Raw genomic sequence first — 20353 nt, 5'->3', positions numbered from 1 at the left:
TCTACTTCCTGCCGCCAGGGGCTCCGAGGGCACTTCCGGCGTGCGTACGCTTCTCCTTGCTCTTTCACGTTAATGGCGGGCGGCGGCTGCTGAGTGGAACGCAGGTAACCGCTGCTGGCACCGGGAAAGTCTCCCTCCCTCCCCCTTTCCTCTTCCTGCCAGCGCCCTAGCTCGCCAGCATGTCCGTGGTGCCGCCCAATCGCTCGCAGACCGGCTGGCCCCGGGGGGTCAACCAGTTCGGCAACAAGTATATCCAGCAGACCAAGCCCCTCACCTTGGAGCGCACCATCAACCTGTAAGTGCGGCCTGGCCTTCGCGCGCTGCTTTCCATGTTTTCCTGTCTAGTGAGCGCTCCTCAAGACTCCCATCTTCCGGCGCGACCCCGGACCTCGGCGGGCTCCGCGCCTCCCCACCACCCCATCTCCCGCTCGCGAGCGTACGCCTTTTCTAGCCCCCGCAGGCCCTTTCTTGTCCTCCAACGCCAAGAGGTTAGGATCCTGCTTGAGAGAGTTTTTCTTTTCCGTAAAGGATTGTTCCAGTGCCCCTGTATTCAGTCATTATAGGAATAACGCAAATTTGCTTAGAATTTATCTTTCCCCCACCTCTCCAGAGATAACCCACCACGGAATGTGTTCATCTTAATAGCTGTAAGCGTTCGAGCCCTAGTTATAAGGCCTCGACTTAGGATTTTCAAAAAAACTCTCAACTGAAATATTGCATTTTAGCTCATGCACACATTTTTATTCGTCTGCTTAGACCTATCTGGTCTTCCTTATGCATTCACATGCCTGCCGCAGCGAGAGCATCCGGGCACCTAGTAGGGCTCCACAGGAGAGGGTGGATGCAGTTATGGTTGGGCTTTCAGACCGTGGAGGGGTCTAGAATGTTGCCCCAGGGAACCCATTGTGGCTGCGTTTTATTGTCTGCTTAAGCACTTCAAGCAATTGCAAGTATTCTAGCGGAGGCAAGTAATTGGCATTTGGGCTGTGTCTTAAGAAATTATCAGTATGCGCTTTCATCATTCCTAAAAGTTTGTGAGGCACTGTGATGCTGACTCTATTGGAGGAAAGTGGCTCTTAAATGCTGGTCAGTTTAAAGGGTGCAGGATTCACTGATACTGGTGTTTCAGTAGGATACTTTAGGTGTTCCTCTGTTTTATAGTCAAATAGATGAACCTTTCCCCTTCAGAAGTGATTTGAAATTGTAAAGATGGTTATTTTTATTTTATTTGACAAAACCTGCTGGCTTGGAAATTTAGGTAATATAAATGTTGGATTTATGAAATCTAGAATTAGTAGAAAGTTATGTATGTGCACATTAATATCTAGCTATCACATTAACAATAATATTTTAATTTCATGTCACTTTAAAAAAGTCCTTATAAGTGGAAAAGGCAAATAAATGTTCTTTTAAAAAATATGAGCACCGCTTCTGGATTACTTTCAGCATTTAGAACTGTAAGAGGGTTTTCTCTCTATTTTCCTTGATTACTAGATCAGTTTGCATTGAGCCATTATGTAGAATTGGCGAAAATGTTTTAATCTTTGCTCCATTAAAGTTATGGGTTGATATAATACTTTCCCTTTTCTATATAAATACAGTATTCAGCAGGAATCATTGTGTTGTGAACTCAGTTCGCTTGGGTGAGTTATGATCTAAATTGAAAATAAGTCCTTTAGAGTCTATAGCCTTGCTGCCTCGAACAAGCCCAATACCATCTGATCTCCGAAGCTAAGCAAGGTCGGCCTCTTTAGTACTTGGATGGGAGACCATCTAGGAAGACCTGGTGCTATGGGCGTAAAAAATGCAATAAGTAAGGGATTGTAACCTGGCAAGGCCTTTGCAATCTGTGAGGTCAACCAATCTGTGAGGAAGTAAGATGTCATCCCTGCTCACAGTATGATGGAAATAATGTGTATGTGTCCATGCTGGCGCTGTAACTGCACAGCTGAAAATGACATTTCGTCTTGATTGCATCTCCTTATAACTTAAGTTTGTGAGACCTAAATGTTCATGTTCAAAAGCATTTTTGAAAAATTGCCTGGCACAGCGCTGTGTGAGACTGCTACTGCTAACGACCGTTAGATTCAGCACTGAGACTGCAAGGGAAGTTCTTTCTAAAAATGTTTAAAGCACCTCGGAAATGGCGTATTTTAGTTATTTTAGAGCTGCTTCATTTGTACCTAGAATTTGGCTTCTGGAATTAATTTTTAAGTTTTGGCAACCCCTGTTTTGTTCCCCTTTCAAGAATGGCAGAGCAATTAGTTATGTAGTTATCCACTTACTGTCAAGACATTTTTATAGAGTAGATACCTTGGGGAGGCAAATGTGGCCAAAGAATTCTTACTCGAAGGCTTATAATCAAAGGTTTCTTACTGTAAGGCTTATGGTTAAGAAGTTACAAGGTGATAAGTGTGATAAAATATAAATTTTTTTTTTACCTATAAGGAAAATTTTTTGTTACTAGGCAAGATAAAAACGGTCTTCAACAATATGAGCCATATTTTGAATTCTTGAAAAAGAAGGAGAGAGTATTCAGATTAGGTAGAAGATCTGAATGAGGAGAAAGGAGGAGTAAGGAAAATTAATGGAATAAATGAAAAGGCTAAAAAAAGTGTTAGAGGGAAAGAAAAATTCATTGGAAGAGAAAGGGTTGTGGCACCAAAAGAGTCTGAGGATCGTTGACTGGGAGGAATGGAAAATAACAGGAGAGATGATGGAAAGTGGTGGCCCAGCTTGTAGAAGCAGAGAGATTGGCCATTACTGCCCATAATTAGCAGAACTTCTGATTAGATTAGTAGTCTGAGGAGCCCAAGGGGACATTAGCCAGGTTGGCTGTGTTAGTTTACCAGCCATGATCTAAAGCCAGAGGATTACCAGATGGCCATATAGCCACTTCTTTAAGCATTTAAGGGCCTTCTGGATAGTGCTCTCTATGTTTGCAAGTTCAAGTGCGGAGTAATAACAGCTCGATCTAAAAGCAGCACTGGTTTTAGAGTCCAAAGATCTGGATTCTAATATCTCCTGTCTCATTAACTACTTGTGCAACCTTGGACAAATTTTATGTCTCTGAATACAATATATACACTTTTTAGAAAAATATATACACTTTTTACCATTTAAAAAAATATGGTTGGTATCTATTATGGTAAATTATGGTGTTCAGTTCTCACGTTAGATGTTTGTCTTCGGATCACAGGTACCCTCTCACCAATTATACTTTTGGTACAAAAGAGCCCCTTTATGAGAAGGACAGCTCTGTTGCAGCCAGATTTCAGCGCATGAGGGAGGAATTTGATAAAATTGGAATGAGGAGGACTGTGGAAGGGGTTCTGATTGTACATGAGCATCGGCTACCCCATGTGCTTCTGCTACAGCTGGGAACAACTTTCTTCAAATTGTAAGTGTCATTGGAAATTAACAAGACAGCTTTTAATAGCATTGCTATTTTATGGAGCTTTGGAATATAGTTTTTACCAGTTAGTTGTTTACCTCAACAAACACAGTTATTAATGGAGTCTTTAGAAAGAGAAAAATCATAAGGTATTTTTCTCCTGGTAGTGCTCATTTATTGCCTTAGTAGAAATCCACGTGTTACTGTATATTATCCATACTAATGGCAGAACTTGATAGGATCCCTGTCAAACAAATTAGTCCAAGTTCAATTACTAGATGTCACTGTAGCATTACTAAGAACAATCTATATTATTTCTTAGGGTAAGTAGTGTTTCCTATTTTTAAAATGACTTAGTCCACAACTAACCAAAAGAGAGGTCTCAAATGTTGAGCTTGGGGTTCTAAAAAAATGCTCTACAAACATGAAGAGTGTGGTTCATTGCTCTCTGGACATTTGTAGATTCCCATTATCACCAGATAGCTTCTAGGGAAAACAGACTGGAATGGACTGGTGGCCAGCAATTGGGCAATGTTTATGTTACAGTGTTTAAAATTAGGGTTTGTTTACCATTAGTTTGGTTAACATTACGAATTCAGTTTTCTGTTTCTAGCACGCTCTTCCTTCTCCCTTTGACATGTTTGTTTTGATTGCCTTATGTGACACTGAACTGTGTTATTCCATTACTCGATAGAAATAACTGTTGTCTTCTTCCTGTTATCCCCAAATTGTATTAAGTTGAAAGCTGAAATTCTTAACCTTTATGCAGACCTGGTGGTGAACTTAACCCAGGAGAAGATGAAGTTGAAGGACTAAAACGCTTAATGACAGAGGTATTTTTCTGTTTAACAACTTGGATAGTTTTATTATTGTCCATCTAAATACTATCAACTTAATTGATAATTAGGCTTTTTATGTTTTGTGAAAGGATGTTTATTTTGAATATTTACTTTACAATAAATAAAACTTAAATTCCAGAGTGTTAATATATACATTTATTTTCTGCAAATTGAACTTACCCTTGCTTTATCTTAACTTTTTTTTCATTGAAATGTTGACATAACAATAATGGTTAAGAAAAGACAACATTAGGTACTTACTGTACTAGTCACTAAATGTTTTACATGCAGTAACTCCTTTAATCACCACAACAGCCCTAGGGAGTAGGTATTATTGTTAATCCCATTTTACTGATAAACTAGGCACAGAGAGTTGATTTGCTTGATGTTATATAGCTGGTATGTCGTGGAGATGCGGGTACGAATGCAGGTAGTTTTGTTCCAGAGTAGGCCTCGACCTCTATAGAGTTTTAACAAGAGAATGATTCCTGTTAGATATATGTTTTCATTTCCGCACATAATCTTTTAGGCTTTGCCCAAGTTGTACTGCTTTTTAAAAGTCATTCTCATGTCTGCCTCTGAAGATTTGGAGCCAAATGTATAGATGCTGGAAATTTTTGAGATTATAGGTTGTTTTTGTTATTAAATATTTTTCTTTTTTAGCATGTAGCCTGTGGAAAATGTGGCGATGAATTAATGACAGCAAATGAAATGAAAGTTATTAACTCCAGAAAAAGAGATAGTTGTAGAAGGAAGAAAGTGTGATTGTAGTTATTAAACTTTCTGTTGTGTCTGATTCACTTAGTTATTAATTTAAATACTGAATATTGACAAATATTTATAATAGGATAGTGGAAGAGAAAGAATGAATGGGAGGTGTGGTTTTAAGGTCTAAATTCTCATCCACAGTAGAAGGTGTTAATCAGTGGGGTTTTTTTAGGTTTTAAAAATTCAAAGTAATCAAAAAATGGTCATAAAAATGTGTTAAAAATGTAATTTTATAGTGGAGAAATCTGCAAACACTACCTCAGCCAGGTGATCAAGGTTAATATCAGTGATGTCATGTTGATAGAATGTACCCTTGATGCAGTGTGATGAGAAAGGCACATTACCTCTGCAATCTCTTCCCAGTCTCACCAAAATCGACAACCCCAGTCCAATTGAGGGGCATTCTACAAAATGCCTAACCAGTACTCCTCAGAACTATCAGGATCATCAAAAACCGACAGCTAAATATAATGTGATATCTCAGTGGATTCCTGGAACTGAAAAAGGATGATAAAAGCTAAGGATATCTGAATAAATCGTGGACTTAATAAATATCAGAGGACGTACAGGCAGCCAGTAGACATATAAAAAGATGACCAATGCCACTAGTCATCAGAAGAATGAAAATTAAAACCACAATGAGATATCACCACACATCTGTCAGAATGGCTATCACTAAACCAGCAAACAAGTGTTGGTGAAGATGTGGAGAAAGGGGAACCCTCCTGCACTATTGGGGTTGCAAATTGGTGCAGCCACTATGGAAAACAGTATGGCGGTTCCTCACAAGGTTAAAAATAGAAGGACAACATGACCCTGCAATCCCACTTCTGGGTATTTATTCGAAGAAATCTGAAACAATTCAAAAAGATACGTGCACTCCTGTATTCACTGCAGTGTTTTTTACAATAGCCAAGATAAGTGCCCATTAATAGATGATTGGATAAAGAAGTGGTACATACATACAATGAAATATTGCTCAGCTATTAAAAAGAATAAAATCTTACCATTTGTGACACAACATGGATGGATCAGGAAGGCATGCTAAGTGAAATCAGACAAATACCGTATGATTTCACTTACATGTGGAATCTAAACAACGAAATAAAGGAACAAACAGAACAAACTGAGGGTTGCCAGATGGGAGGGAGGTTGGGGGTTGGGTGAAAAAGGTCAAGGAATGAAGAAGTACAAACTGGTAGTTACAAAGTAGTCATGGTGATGTAAAGTACAGCATAGGGAGTGTAGTCAATAATACTGTAATAACTATGGTGCCAGATGGGTACTGGGCTAATCAGGGGGATCACTTCGTAAATTACATAAATGTCTAGCCACTATGCTGGACACCTGAAAATAATATTGAATGACAGCTGTAATTGAAAAATAAAAATTAAAAAAAAATAAGGTATAAATATTGGTTATAACAAATGTAATACACTAATTTAAGATTATACAATAGGGGAAACTGTGTGCGGGATATATGGGAAGTCTCTGTACCATCTTTGCACATCTCTGTAAATCTTAAATTGAAATAGTTCATTTAAAAACAAGAATGCTTTTAAAAGAGGCAAATACCCGGGGGTGGGGTGGCGGGAATGGCTAAGAGTTGAAAGTTATAGCCAGTGGGAATGGATGAAGTAGGTCAGGGAACTGCTCTTTCTTGTTACTGACCTTGTAGAACCATTTCTGACTAATTAAAATGTAGAGTATAGCTTTTATTAAAGCAAGTTTAATGTTACGCCATACAGAATCATAAGAAAAAATGTGAATTTTGCACACTTATTTCTATAACTTAGGTGGGTGACATACAAAAGCTATGATTGATTCTAGAAAAACGATTGTCTGCCATGGGCCTATATTAGTAGTTGATGATCTTATTTTTCCATGTATAGCCAGGGTGTATAACAGCATATTCTTTGGTTCTCTATGGTAATGTTGATGCTAGGTTGCCAATTTTGAACTAATAGTGGATGTCTTGGGCAGAGTGACACACATAATAATAATAAATTATAGAAAGGAAATTTACGTGGAAGACATGTTAGCTATGTCTCTATTAGCAGTCCTGCCAAAAAATTTCTCTTTGTCGAAGGGTGTTCACAGGTATGTATATTTAGTGGTTTACTGGCTCTATCACTTGTTTTTGGCAGATACTGGGTCGTCAAGATGGAGTCCTGCAAGACTGGGTCATTGATGACTGCATTGGTAACTGGTGGAGACCAAACTTTGAACCTCCTCAGGTCAGCGTTCAGTTATATTTGCTACGCATTTAGGGAAGTAGGAAAGTGATTTAATTCCAGCCATTTAAAAAGATCATAGTAGAATTTGACTTAAAATGTCCTTGTCATCCTCCTTAATTTAGATAAAAAATATTAAAAAGCCAAGTATTTTTTCTTTTAAAGGAAAATTCCAAACATATACAAAAGGAGAGAGAATAGTTACCTGTCATCCGCTTTCAGCAGTTAGCAACTCATGGTCAAGTTCCCGCACTGCCCCATGTCACCGCCCTCAACTTAGGTTATTTTGAAACAAATCTTACGTATACTTTTAATCATAAATATCCAGCGTGCATCTCTAAATGATAAGGCTCTTTTAAAAACATAAGCACAGCACTGCTATTATCATACTAAGACTAAGAACTAATTTCATAATATCATTAAATATGCGGTGCCATTTACATATTCTGGATAGTATCCAATTTTATTGTTATTTCGTTTTTATAATTTGTTTGAATTAGGATAGTTTCTTAAGTGTCTTATATCTACAGGTTGGTTTCCTGTCTTTTTTTTCCTTGTGATTTGTTAGGCTACTTAAAGTCTTTAGCGTTTCCATTGCTGATTACATCCCCATCATCATTGAACATGGAGCTGTTTCTTCTGTATGTCCTGCAAATTGGTAGTTAGATCCATAGATTGGATTTGGACTCGGTTTTTTGGGAGGAGGGTACAAGGCTTTCAGAGGTGATATATTGTTTATCTATTGCCATATAATGTATTACCCCAAACTTAAAAGCGTAAAATAGCATTTATTATCTTTGTTTCTCAGGGTCAAGGATCTAGGAGCTGCTTAGCTTGGTGGTTCTGGCTCATGGCCCCTTGGGAAGTTCTGGGCGAGTCGTCAGCTGGGATTACATCATCCCAGAGCTGGATTGAGGTTTAAGGATCTGGTGCCAAGCGCACACGTGTGTTTGTTAGCAGACCTCCCAGTTCCTCCTGGCTGTTGGACTAAAGGCTTCAGGTCCTTGCTGGCTGTTGACCTAAGGCCCTCCTCGGTTGCCATGAGAGCTGCATAGGGAAGCTCCCAGAAAGACACCTGGCTTCTCTCAGAGTGTGTGACCCAAGAGATAGAGACATTAACAGAAAGTGCCCAAGTCGGAAGCTAGTTTCTTACAGTCTGTTATAACTTAATCTTGGCAGTGACATACTAGCAGTGCTGTTGGTCACACAGACTCACCTAGTACATTGTGGGAGGGGACCACACAGAAGTGTGGGTACCAGGAGACGGACCAGTGAGGGTCATCTTGGAGGCTGGCCACCACAGTGGTATCGTGTACTTCATTAGGAATTTCATAATGTCTCGTCTCTCTTTGTAGCGTTAGCAGCTCATCGATGGTAGTTTCTTGCATCCTTTAATTCATTAGGATTGTGATCTTTATATAAAGAGAAAATTCTCTCGTCAACTACTTGGTTACCCTGAAGTACAGTTTGTGTAGGAAACAGTAGATGCTTCTTTTCCTCTGCCTACCGCTTTTCAGAAGAATGAGTTAACTCCTTAGCATCCTCCAAAGATTTGACTTCATTCAAAAGAGAGGATAAGGCAGAGACCTGGGTGCAGACTGTTTGGGGGCTGATGCCAGGAAGGAGCAGAGTCCAGGGAAGCGGAGACCAGAGAAGTCAAAAAAAAAGGAACATAACTGATCTCAGTACAGCTGTGGGGAGCCAGAATGATTTTGCTGAGGACTGGGAGGAACCATGTGGAATGCACCTTGGAGTTGTCCACTGGAAGGAGGGGTGGCCTGGGACTCCTGTCTGTCACTTTATGAGGAGTGTGTTAAGTCCCTTGCACTTTCACGTTGAGTCTAAGCACCGGCTGAGACTTTCCAGGGCTCTGAAAATACTTTGAGGCTGAAAAACAGAGCGGGCTGGTGGCAGCAAACAGAGCTTTCTAACGTTTTCAAACACAGCTGCCCTGAAATCTGAGGTGGAATGAGAAACCGATGAGTGGTACACAGAGCATCAGTTTCAGTGACCTTTAAAAGTGTCATACAACCTCTGGAGTTTCATATTTGATGTATTTATTCCATCGTAATGATTGGTAATGTTACTGGTGCGTAAGTTTTTCTATGTTTGGCTAATGGGATATTCTCGAAGTTGGAGCCTGCATTCTTTTGACAAAGCTCTATGAGTTTGATAGCTTCTCTGCATGACAAAAATTGCACAGAATGTCAGCCAAGCTAAAGATTGTTCTGTCCTCTTCCTTGTGACTCCCTGCATGGCCGAGGGGCAGGAAGGTAAATGCTGAGGAAGCTGGTGTTAGCGCTCACTGCCCGAGAATTGTGTTAGCTTTAAGAAAGTGTAATTTCATGTGGCAATGGTGAAGTTCCTGGTCCAAAAAGACACAACAGCCGTTGTAAACATTTTTTGAACATTTCTTCATCTAACTGGGAAATGTGCAGCAATGAGTTCCCCAGGCTACTTTCTGAGTACTCTCATGCCTCTCCCCTACCATGGTCCTAGGGCAATTCTCTTAATCCACTGAACCCTGGCCTCGGCTCTGCTAGTACAGGATGTAAGGGTTGTGTGTTTAGTAAACTTGGAGTGTTGGTTGGGTGTCACTAGTAAAAGAGCACGACACCATCTGCCTACTTCAGTCTTTTTGTCTAAAGTACAGTTGGCTTAAAATAAACACAGAAATGAGGGCTGGAGAAGAAAGGCTTAAAAGAAAAGGAACACATAGCCAGTCACTTTGGTTTGGTCGTGGTTTGGGAACCTCAGGTCTCTTAGCCTGCGCTATTCAAGCTACTTCTCACCTCTTTGTCTGTCTATTGCCGCCCATGCGCCTGGTTCTCATGATGGTGCAGGACACCTCCAAAGCCTGGGACAGTTGTCTGGATTCGCCACGCTCTATTTAAATATTCTAACTTGAATACTTGTTACGTGCCGGTGGGATAGCATAGTGGGAAACAACATAGGCTTTTAAAGTGAGGTAAGGATTGGACAGATAAAGTTGAATCTGACCTCACTACTTACCTGTGTCATCTCATCAAAGACGCTTAGCCACTCACTGTAAGTTCCTTACGTAAAATGAGTGTGATATACCTTTGGCAGCCTCTGTTTTCATCCTCCTTTCCTCTTATATCTGTTTTTAATTCCTTTCCCTAAAGCACAACTCCAAAAGCAAAAGCAGATTTTTTCTGAAAGTATTGTAGGGAGATGTAGGAGACATTTTCATAACATACAGTAGAACAAAAAGAAATCTCTATCTTAGACTTTTAAAATTATGTTAAAATTCTTCTTTCTCACATAGCAACCTCTTCTCTCTAATTCTCTTCATCCCTCTAAATTCTCCAAAATATTTTCTTCATTTTCCCAAGCAATTTACTCTGTCCAACTGGCAGAACTCCACTTATTTTGCTTCTCTGGTGTTCCTTAAGTGTCTGTGTAGAAGGCGAGGGGAGGAAGGGGGGTGCAGGGAGCATCTTGTCAGATACTTCACAGGCCATATTTAACTTCTAATGCAGTAAACAGGTCCACGTCAGAACTCTAGAAAGTTTAACTTAGTAATGATTTTTTTTTTTTAAATAAAACTTTTTTTAGAAACACCAATTTCTTAGACTGTAAATCCTGTGTCTGCATATTTGTCTTAAATGGTTGAATGGTCTACTACTTGTTGTTTTGTATTTATTAAAGCATTTATTTGTTAATATATCTGTTAGGTACTAAATCCCAATAAAGAGAAGACTAGAAAGAATTCTACTTCCCCCAGCAGTTTGCACTGCATTGGAGAATAAACATATAAAGAAATAGATGGAAACATGGGATATATATTAAAATAAAATTGTGTTGAGGTTATGAGGAACTCGTTGGTCTCAGGGGGTTGATATTGGGAAGAAGTTCGTAAACAGGCGTGGAAGCACGAGGGACGTGGCATCAATGAGCCTCTCTGGTTTTTTTCAGTATCCCTATATTCCTGCACATATTACCAAACCTAAGGAACATAAGAAGTTGTTTTTGGTTCAACTTCAAGAGAAAGGTAAGTTATTTTGTTTTTGAAGGCAGCTATCTAAAAACGTTTGTAGAATAATTTCAAGGACACTGCTTTGTGGTTTTTTTTTTGAAGTTCTTCACATTTTTGGATTTACTGTAAAACTAGAAACACATACCATGTTTATACAGAATCACCTAGTTTTTCTCATAGATGTGCCAGTCATGCTACTGGGGAAAAAATATGTTTAGAGCATAAAATACCAGATTACAGTGTTTTTAATAACTGTTTAGCTGCTGATATTGATTTCCCACATTGGGATAAACTGAAAATTGTAGGAGACAGATGAATTGATTTTTTTTAAATACCATCTTTAGGCCCGTTATGTGTTTTAATAAGCAATTATTCTGTTGTTTTTTTTTTTTTTAATGATATTCTTAAAATAGAATCCAAAATAAATGACACACCTAAGGCTCCTCTCTCTTTTCTCCCAGGGCCAGAACTTAAAGATCCTCTCGGTAGCACGAATCTCTTTACAGAGTCCGTGTGAGAGCTCTCACTACGAGCTTTGCTTAAAAGACACAACCAAAATGTATTAATGAGAATTATCTTTTTCTTTGACTGTTTCTCAAATGTAAAATTGGTGATTATTTTATAAATGAAGTGAAAGCAGTGATTACATAAGAAATTAGAGAAAATGAATACTGTTTTGTTTTATTTTAGCTTTGTTCGCGGTTCCTAAAAATTACAAGCTGGTCGCGGCACCGCTGTTTGAGCTGTATGACAATGCCCCCGGGTATGGACCCATCATTTCTAGTCTCCCTCAGCTTTTGAGCAGGTATGGAAAGTTGAACGTTTTGTGGTTAATTCATCTAAACTGCCAGATTTTAAAATGTTTGGAGCCATTTGAGAAAGGATAGTTTATAAATTTTGCCTTTGAGAAAGTTAAGACAGTAGTTGGACCCTGAGGTCACGTGCAAGCCACAGATTAAGTATGACTGATGGAAAGTGACCCTGAATTGCGAGATGACGTTCTGGACCCGTGTAACTGCTTGTCCCCAAATCCGAGACTCTCTGCAGTTAAATTTGAACTTTTCTTTCAAAGAAGCGATGGTCAAGTAGACGTCATCAATGTCTAATAAACACGAGGGGAGTTGTCTGTGATATGTGGAGACTGCATCTCTCGGTGTCAAATGTTCTCTCTCTCTTTTGGAACCTACTGTATTTGGGCCCATATTGGGGCATGTGGGATTAAGTCTTGAATTTTTCCGTTAAGTTAGGTTTTCTTTTTAAGGCAGAGTGATGAGAACTGCATCTTTTTTAAGGTGACTTGGGCTTGTTTAGGTCTTTAGAGCCAGCCGTAGCTAGGGATCGCAGAACAGCATGGAGCTGGAGGATGTAGTCTGTGGTCAGTGTTGGGGTTTGAACTCCACCTTCAGCACTTCCTGGCAGAGTGACCAAGAACAAACGGCAATACCTGTTTGCCTCTTTCTTCTCTAAATGGGGATGGCAGTCCCCGCTTCATAACATTGTGAGAACCAAGTGAAATGACACACTTAAAGTGTTTACAGTAGTGCCCAGCACCTGGTAAGTGCTTAAAAAGGTTAGTTTAAAAATTCCAGCAGAGACTTTGCCTTCTGTGGAAGCTTGTTGAGTAAAATTGGTCTCTGTGTTTAGTCACACTAATCAGCCTTCATCATTTACTCCTCTGCGTTGGTCTGCTGGTGGTTTACAAGTTGACATGTGGGCTATGAGACAAAGAGTCGTATTAGTCACTTACGTAAACACCACCTATTAGGTATCAGGAACTGTGCTGAGTGGTCAGATACAGTGAGGTGTAAAAGTTCCTCAAGGAACTTACCAGTGGATAATTATCAAATTTAGACTTTTTTTTAATTGTAAGTGTTCAACAATACTGTTATTTAATGTGTAAGGTGTGACAGGTGAGAGGAAGTAAGTATATCTTGGTGTAGAAAATGCCAGAAATATCGAGGGACTGTAGAAATGTCCAAATAAATTTTTTTATCATCAGAGGTAGGAACTGTGGAAATAATACTGTTTTTAATAAAACTATTGTTCTTTTTAAAATTCAGGTTCAATTTTATATACAACTGAATCCCTGCGCAGTGGAGAAGTTAAAGCAGCCGTCTCTGTGAGCACAGCTCTGCACAGTGTAGAGTAAACGTGGTGGAAAAGTGTTTTTGGTTTTCTCTCTTTCCCAATTCGTCAATTGCTCCCTGCTTTCTGTTGTTTGAATAGCAAAGTTAATATGAAGAACTAGATAGTGGTGTAAACAAATGTGATAATGTTTAATTTGCTTTTGTTTCTACTCATACGTTTTTATACAACATTAAAGAAGTGGACTTCTTTCTATTTGTATTTTTTTTTTTTCACATTAAACTTGTAAAATTCTTACAGGCGAGGATCGTTTTCTTTGTCCCCTGTGAGGCTGCTGAATGTTAAGAGACAGTGCAGGTTCAGTCGGGTTTATGGGACCCTTGCTCTGGAGCATTCTCGGGGGCACGCTCTGAGACCACGCTACAGATCTTGCGATGAGGATCTTCTGTTACTCTTGGGAACTAGATTTGCTTGAATGAGTCCAAGATGCAACTCCTGTACCAGAGTTTACGCTGCGAGGTGTATTACAGCAGCACTCGCAGTGTGTTACCTACGGCGTGTTTCATACTGGCACGGCCAGGCCTTAGTGCACAAGCGATGGACCTTAAACGTGTGGGAAACCATTAAAATTGGCATGGTCGGGGAAGTCATGGGAAATGGTGTGAAAAGAGACCGATGTAGAGCTCATTTGCAGTTGTTTTCTTCACAAAATGGGGGTATTATTTGTGCTGTTGTGAAATTATGTCTTAGTTATTCTTAGGGTCATGATAAAGTTTCTGAACTTTACCTAAAGTTTCTAAAAGTGGACCTGTTAGGTTTTGAACTCTTGGATTGCAAAGTTAGTTATTTCAATTAACTTAAAGCCATGTCCATATCCATAGAGATGAGCATTTGATTTTAGCAAGTGACATAAAGACTTTTCAAAAATCTGAAATCTAAGGACAGGACAGGGAATACATTTTGTCAGCCTAAGGAAAAATACCAAATTTAAAAAACTTTTAGTATCAAATTTGGAGGGATAAAAAAAGAATCTTAGGGCAAAGGAGTTTGCTGGCTATGTCATTGCTAATGGTCAAAATATATTGTGTATGCCTTATTACAGACGTTGACTGTAGGCTCAGTATAAAGGAAATCTTGTAAGATACAGCTACTTCAAAAGATGAGCACAGTGATGTTTTTAATAGACAGAAACGAGTAGTTCTTACAGCTTTAGGGTACTGATCGCAGGGCTGTTCCCGTGAGTATTGGGTGATACAAAAAGAGTATAGCATGTATTTTTCTCTCTTCATACTTAAAATGAGACCAAGAGCGCCTGAATAATTTTACTTACAAACATTCAGTTCATTTGTTTGAGGTCCTGTTAAATCATCACATGTTACATATCAAGTAGCATTTGTAAATGTGCTCACGTTTAAGTTAGTAGGTGAGCACTAGTCTCTAGGACCCAAAATGACCCGTGATTTCCTTTGTAAGAGCCGCTAGTTCTGTGACTCATCCTCTTCTCAAAGGCTGACGGTCCTGCCCCTCTGGTTTATATTAGCATACTTTTAAGTTACTAAAATTTTCTTGGACTCACTGATTAGCTGAGTCCTAAAAGATTGGGGAGGTCAGAGGTGGAGGTGGCTTGATCTAGCCCACCTTCCATGATTGCTTGTGACACCCCAATGAAAGCTACAGAGACCACATTTCAGACGTGTTCGCCATTGCCGTTTGGGTGGACTTTCTTCTAGGTATAATTTACAAAGTGCTGTCAGTATAGGAATGTTTTGGTTGAAGAGTTATCTGATTCGAGGCCACTCACGTGTTTTGTAACTTCAGCTTTGACCTAGAAATTCCTTCTTGTTCACTAGTTTCCAGTGTCAGTGCTTGAGTCAATCACCCATGTGCCAGGGCCTAGGTGAGCAAAACCTTTGATTTAAGCCAGCTGGGTTACTAATGTTGGCATGTAAGAGGTACAGTTTTGAATGTAAAATTCATAACACAAACACAGATTTTTCAAATTGGTTGTGAACTAGTCAGCTAGTTGTGTCCCAATACTCTAGTGGTTTCCTGAAGGAAATAGCAAACTAGGGAAGGAAGTTTAAATCTGATGTATTTGTATAGCTTTAGAAGAGGATACAGGGCACTGATTAACACTAAGGTCTTTTGATAAATAAGTTCTGATCACACTTCTTCAGGAACTAACAGTCTTAAATCATGCATTCCAGTTCTCTGCCTACTAAATACCGAGTAATTTTTTCGGTGAGCTCTTGAGTAACTGACACTTTTGACTCCTTCTTGTGTTCCAGGTTTGCTTACACACGAGAGCCCCCACTCTTGTATTCTGTAACTACAGTATTTGCCAGGTTATTCTCCCTGAGTAATCCAAGTAGTGTATATTCTATATAAAACTATCAAATGACACCAGGAAATATTCAGCAGGTTGAAGGGGAAAAATGAAACATTTTACTTATGTGTTTTACGTTGTTTTTAACGTTGACATCCCTTTGAAGAAAAGTGAAATTTTTTTCCTGATGAAGAGTTGTGATTTTTTTGAGAAAGTAGATAATACTTAAAACGGCATTATGATAATTCTGCATGTGGATTTGTACTTAATGGGTCTGGATTTTTATTATTGTCTTACTTTGAAACCAGTACTGTGTGGTTCATTTATTTGGATATTTAAGGGTTCCATTAAGTTAGCATTTTTTTTTGGATAAAACAACCAAATGAGCCAGTCTGTTTTTTTTCTTTCATGCTTAATTAAAAGTGAGAGGTAAAAGACCTCCACATTCCGCAGCCTGGCAAGCAGTCATCTTCGATTCCTCTGACAGGATGTGACTGTTATGCTCTCAGGTTTTTAGCGACTGTTTTTTAAGTACCTGCTCAGTCACTTGAGATGAAACGGAGTAGCTTTTCACATTGGAGTTCCTCAAACTTACCATTTTTTCTAGTTCATAGAGTTTGGGACAGTATGTGCCTCTTACTAAGACTTTTAGAGAGTGAACAATTCTGTGTTTTGCACGGCCAGAGAAGGCTTAGTGGGTTTTACTAATACCAGTTGGCTTCCGTAGTGTAAGGTTTTATTTCCCACAATTAGTGCACTTGTTTTCTATCACTTATTATTTGAGTTAAACGGGACTCACTTCAGTTTCCCTTTTGTTTAAATATGTGATGAGAAACGGAATAGCGTAACTCGACTTGAGCCATAAAACTCATTTTAATATTAGCTTGTATTATACTTATCAAGCTTGTTTTTGTGAAAAAAGGACTAAAAGCTAAATAAGTTTAGATTGAACCAATTTAGAAGTAATTTGTATTTTAGCGATGGAATCTATCATAAGACAAGAGGTAACTTGGGAAAACACCTTGCTGTTCTGTTGAAGGAAAGGTCCACGCATTTAAAAATTTAAACTTTTGATTACTGTGTTTACATCATAGAGTACAAGCATCATTGGTAGTTTGGCTTTGAGAATTTTCCTCGTGTTAAGTTTATAGAAAATGTATAAAACTGTTTGAAGTTTTGGTTATATTTTTATATTTGTAACTAAAAGTCTGATTAAAATGGTCACTGTTCTTTTTAAATTTCATTTTACTGTCATTTCAATTAAAAACATTTAAAACGAACGAACCTGTGATTGCGTGTGGCTGTGAACCTCAGCACGCCGTCAGAAGTCCTACGCAGTTCTTTTTCGGTGTCGGTGACCAGGGGCTGCCAGGTAAGTGAGAGACTTGGCAGAAGAGCAAGGGCCTGCAGGCCTGGGACGTGGACGTCGCCCTCCCCCGCGCTCCTCCGCTGCGTGCGAGGGGTGTTCCTAGGCTGATGCAGTGCCCCGCAGTGTGAAGGGGCCACTCTGATTTGGAACCTGAGGGTGGATTTAGAAGTCGCCACACAATTGTGTTAACTGTTATCATCGGAGGCTTCAGTTTCTTGTAAAGAGAGTGTTGACTCCTATGGTTTTTTTCTCAGAACTCGCCTGGAAGTCATGATGTTCTGGGATTCCATGCCTACTGCTCCTGTGATACTGTGTGAGTCAGTTTCAGCATCTTAAACAGAAACAATTCATCAAAAATAGGAGACTATATGTGTAACGAAACCATAGCCTCGATGCTTTATATCTGAACAAAAGTTGAACAAAACACGAAGTTATTGCAGTTCTGAAAATTTTGCTATTTGCGTGTTTTATAGAAGACACCAAAGAGCTATGAAAAATTATGAAAGAAAAGCTAAAAATTGAAGTATACCAATTAGTTTTTTTCTGTACAGATTTGAGAGGTTGGTGGTTTTTCCTCCTCTTCTGGATTTGTAGTGGAACACGTTGGTCCCACTAGTGAAGCACCAGAGATCCATGAGGAGCAAATTTAAGGCTGCTGGGTTAGGTAAAGAAGTTCACTTCCTAGGAAGTTAGTCTTAAACCGCAAGACCAGCGAGCCTTTCTCACAGGATGGCGAAAATCAAATGTGATGAGCATGAAAGGATTTCAGATATTTAAAAAAATGAAAAAAGCAATAATGCATGTAGGTGTGACTCTTACTCCACACGAACTCTGGTTTGTCCAAAATGATACATTTCTTTATTTCCTTTAAATTATACCTAGTCAGCCACCATCTCACAAACGGCAGGAAATTCAGTCTCACAGTAATTGGGAGTGGGGGGCTGTACCCAAAGTCTCAAAAGAATCAACCCAGAGGCGTAAATGGTACTCTGAAATGAAGGTGGGGGTGGGGAGAGCTTGGCTTCCATTGCGTGCCCCACACTTTTTAGTCCAAGTCCAACCAGCCCAGTAAAGTCTGCAGCTGTGGTCTCTCTGCCACACTTGAGACTTGGGACTCAGCTGACATAGGCAGTACCTGGGACCGATGGTCCATCCTTCGCGGGCACGCTTTCATTCCTCTTGTGTCCTGCTTCCCACCCTGGTCCTCTCGTGGAGTAGGATCCAACACAAAGAACCGGAGCATTGGTTGGCTTTAGGAGGTGGGTAACGCTTTTGCAAAAAAAAAAAAAAAAAAAGTGTAAAAGCCTTGGAGTGGGAGGCAATAAATTTAGAACAAATAATAAAATACCTGGACATAAACCTTTAAAATTTTTTAAATGCAAATAAAAAATAACCTTATATAGCTGGGTTAATTTCACCTCTCATAGTGAATCTAGAAAGTTCAAGCTTCTACACATTTAAGATTAATTTAGACTATAGTCTTTATGTAGTAGAATCCAATGTAAAAAGTTGCTATTAAATGCTTTACAAAGTCATTCCAGAAGGCTGTCTGAAGTTTTAATACTTAGAAATTAGTGATAGTTCAGAGGAGTACAGCATTTTGAAACCAAAGATGGAATATTGTAATACGGCAGATCTATGAACAGTCCCTTATGGTGAAAAGTTTGGTTTGGCATTTTCTTACTTGTGACTTGGATTGAATATAGATCATCTGACAGTGTAATTTAGAAATTATGGGAGGGTCAGTTAAAGTAGAACAGTTATTTCCCTGGAAAATTATTTAAAAAAATATTTTACCAATAAAGTTAAAAGTTTAGCATTTAATCAAATGGTCGTGGGTAGAGAACCAAAGAGAATGGAAGCCCAATCTTCATATAGACCTCATATAAAAAAGTGTGTGTGTGTGTGTGGGGCGGGGTAACCACTGGCCCCTGGCCCCCAACAGAAACTGAACTGTCCTGTTTCATTACAGGCCCTTTTGTAAGAGGTTTCTAAAAATTCCAGAACAAATGGCAGTATTTTGAGAAATCTTTTTGTTTTCAAATTAATAGTTTTAGTACTAGAATATGAGGCATAAAAGAGAGCTGGAAGAGAATTTAGTCCTTCCAAAATTTTTAAGACTCAGCAAAATACCAAGCACCTCCTGTGGCCCAGGCACTATCACAGGCCTTGGGGATACGATGAGGAATATGACCCCCAAGGTCGTATTGTTTTGGAAGCACTTTTCTAATGGCTTTATTGAGCTGTAATTCACATATTGATATATCTCACCATTTAGTGTGGAATTTAATGATTTTCAGTATATTCAGTTGTGCATCCATCATAATTTTAGAATATTTTCATCACTTCAAAAAGAAATCCATATTTAGCTTTTACCCCCAGTTCCCTCATTACTCTGGTTTCTACAGCCATAGAAATTTGCCCGTTCTGGACATTTCGTATAAATGGAATCACGACATGTGGCCTTTTGGGTCCGGCTGCTTTCACTTAGCACGTTTTCAAGGTTTGTACAGGTTGTAGCATGAGTCAGTACTTCACTCATGCTGAATAAAATTCCATTGCATATCTTATGGATTCATCCCTTGATGGACATATCTACCCTTTGGCTGCTCCAGATAACGCAATCAACAGTCGCAAGGTTTGTGTACAGTGTTTTCATTTCCTTGGGTGTACGCCGAGGCATGGAATTGCTAAGTCAAATGGTCACTTACGTTGAACTTTCTAACGAACTGACAGACCATTTTCCATAGTAGCTGCACCATTTTATATTCCTCCCTGCTGTACGACAGAACACATTTTCATTCCCAGCTATATCAGGTTCCTTTTAGACTCCGCTGGAGGCTACTAGTATGCAGCAGAAACTTGAAAACTTCATTAGCGAGAAATCTAAGACTTGATTAATATCCTCTCTTGGATTCGGGGCTCCTATTATCCCCATTATTCCCATCTCTTTCGGCCATCCGGGGAGCTGCTAGGCTCACAGAGGTGCTCAAGGGTGACTGGCTTAAGGTGGGGGGTTAAAGGCAACAGCAGGGCAAGTGGCCCGACTCCTGCGGACGCGCGCCAGGCGGCTGGGGCCCGACCGCCCGTCAGCGCCGTCGGGCCTGAGTGACGCCCGCGGGCTCGGACCCGGGCGGGTGCCCTGTGCGTCCGCTGCCCCGGCGAGCTGAGCTGTCGGCGGCGGATAATGCTGGGTGCTGGGCCCCAGGGCCTGCGGCCGCGACCTTCCGGGGCCAGGCGGCGGCGCGACCGGCGGGGGCGGAGGACGGAGGCCGCGCCCCTGCGCCCGTCCCGCCCGCACCCTGCTGGAGGCGGCGGCCCGCCCCGAGAGCGCCGAG

The 20353-nt window shown here is 40.0% G+C and overlaps 1 protein-coding gene across 1 annotated transcript; it reads left to right on the top strand.

Moving 5' to 3' along the window:
- The first annotated feature begins 36 nt into the window (after window positions 1–36).
- NUDT21 (nudix hydrolase 21) lies at window positions 37–16926 on the top strand. Its single transcript, XM_016124084.2, has 7 exons — window positions 37–295; window positions 3200–3400; window positions 4164–4227; window positions 7149–7238; window positions 11175–11250; window positions 11926–12040; window positions 13296–16926. The coding sequence occupies exons 1-7, from the start codon at window positions 180–182 to the stop codon at window positions 13315–13317; spliced, it is 684 nt and encodes a 227-aa protein (XP_015979570.1). The 5' UTR covers window positions 37–179; the 3' UTR covers window positions 13318–16926.
- Window positions 16927–20353: the final 3427 nt, after the last annotated feature.

The sequence above is a fragment of the Rousettus aegyptiacus genome, unplaced genomic scaffold (genome assembly GCF_014176215.1).
Source record: "Rousettus aegyptiacus isolate mRouAeg1 unplaced genomic scaffold, mRouAeg1.p scaffold_m13_p_14, whole genome shotgun sequence".
NCBI lineage: Eukaryota > Metazoa > Chordata > Mammalia > Chiroptera > Pteropodidae > Rousettus > Rousettus aegyptiacus.
This window is presented reverse-complemented; position numbering and strand designations above follow the sequence as displayed.

Excerpts from the sequence above, each read along its gene's own strand:
- NUDT21 (XM_016124084.2), top strand. The coding sequence starts at position 180 with ATGTCCGTGGTGCCGCCCAATCGCTCGCAGACCGGCTGGCCCCGGGGG. Across the intron at positions 11,251-11,925 it reads GGTTCAACTTCAAGAGAAAG|CTTTGTTCGCGGTTCCTAAA; the intron begins GTAAGTTATTTT and ends GTTTTATTTTAG. Across the intron at positions 12,041-13,295 it reads CTCCCTCAGCTTTTGAGCAG|GTTCAATTTTATATACAACT; the intron begins GTATGGAAAGTT and ends TTTAAAATTCAG.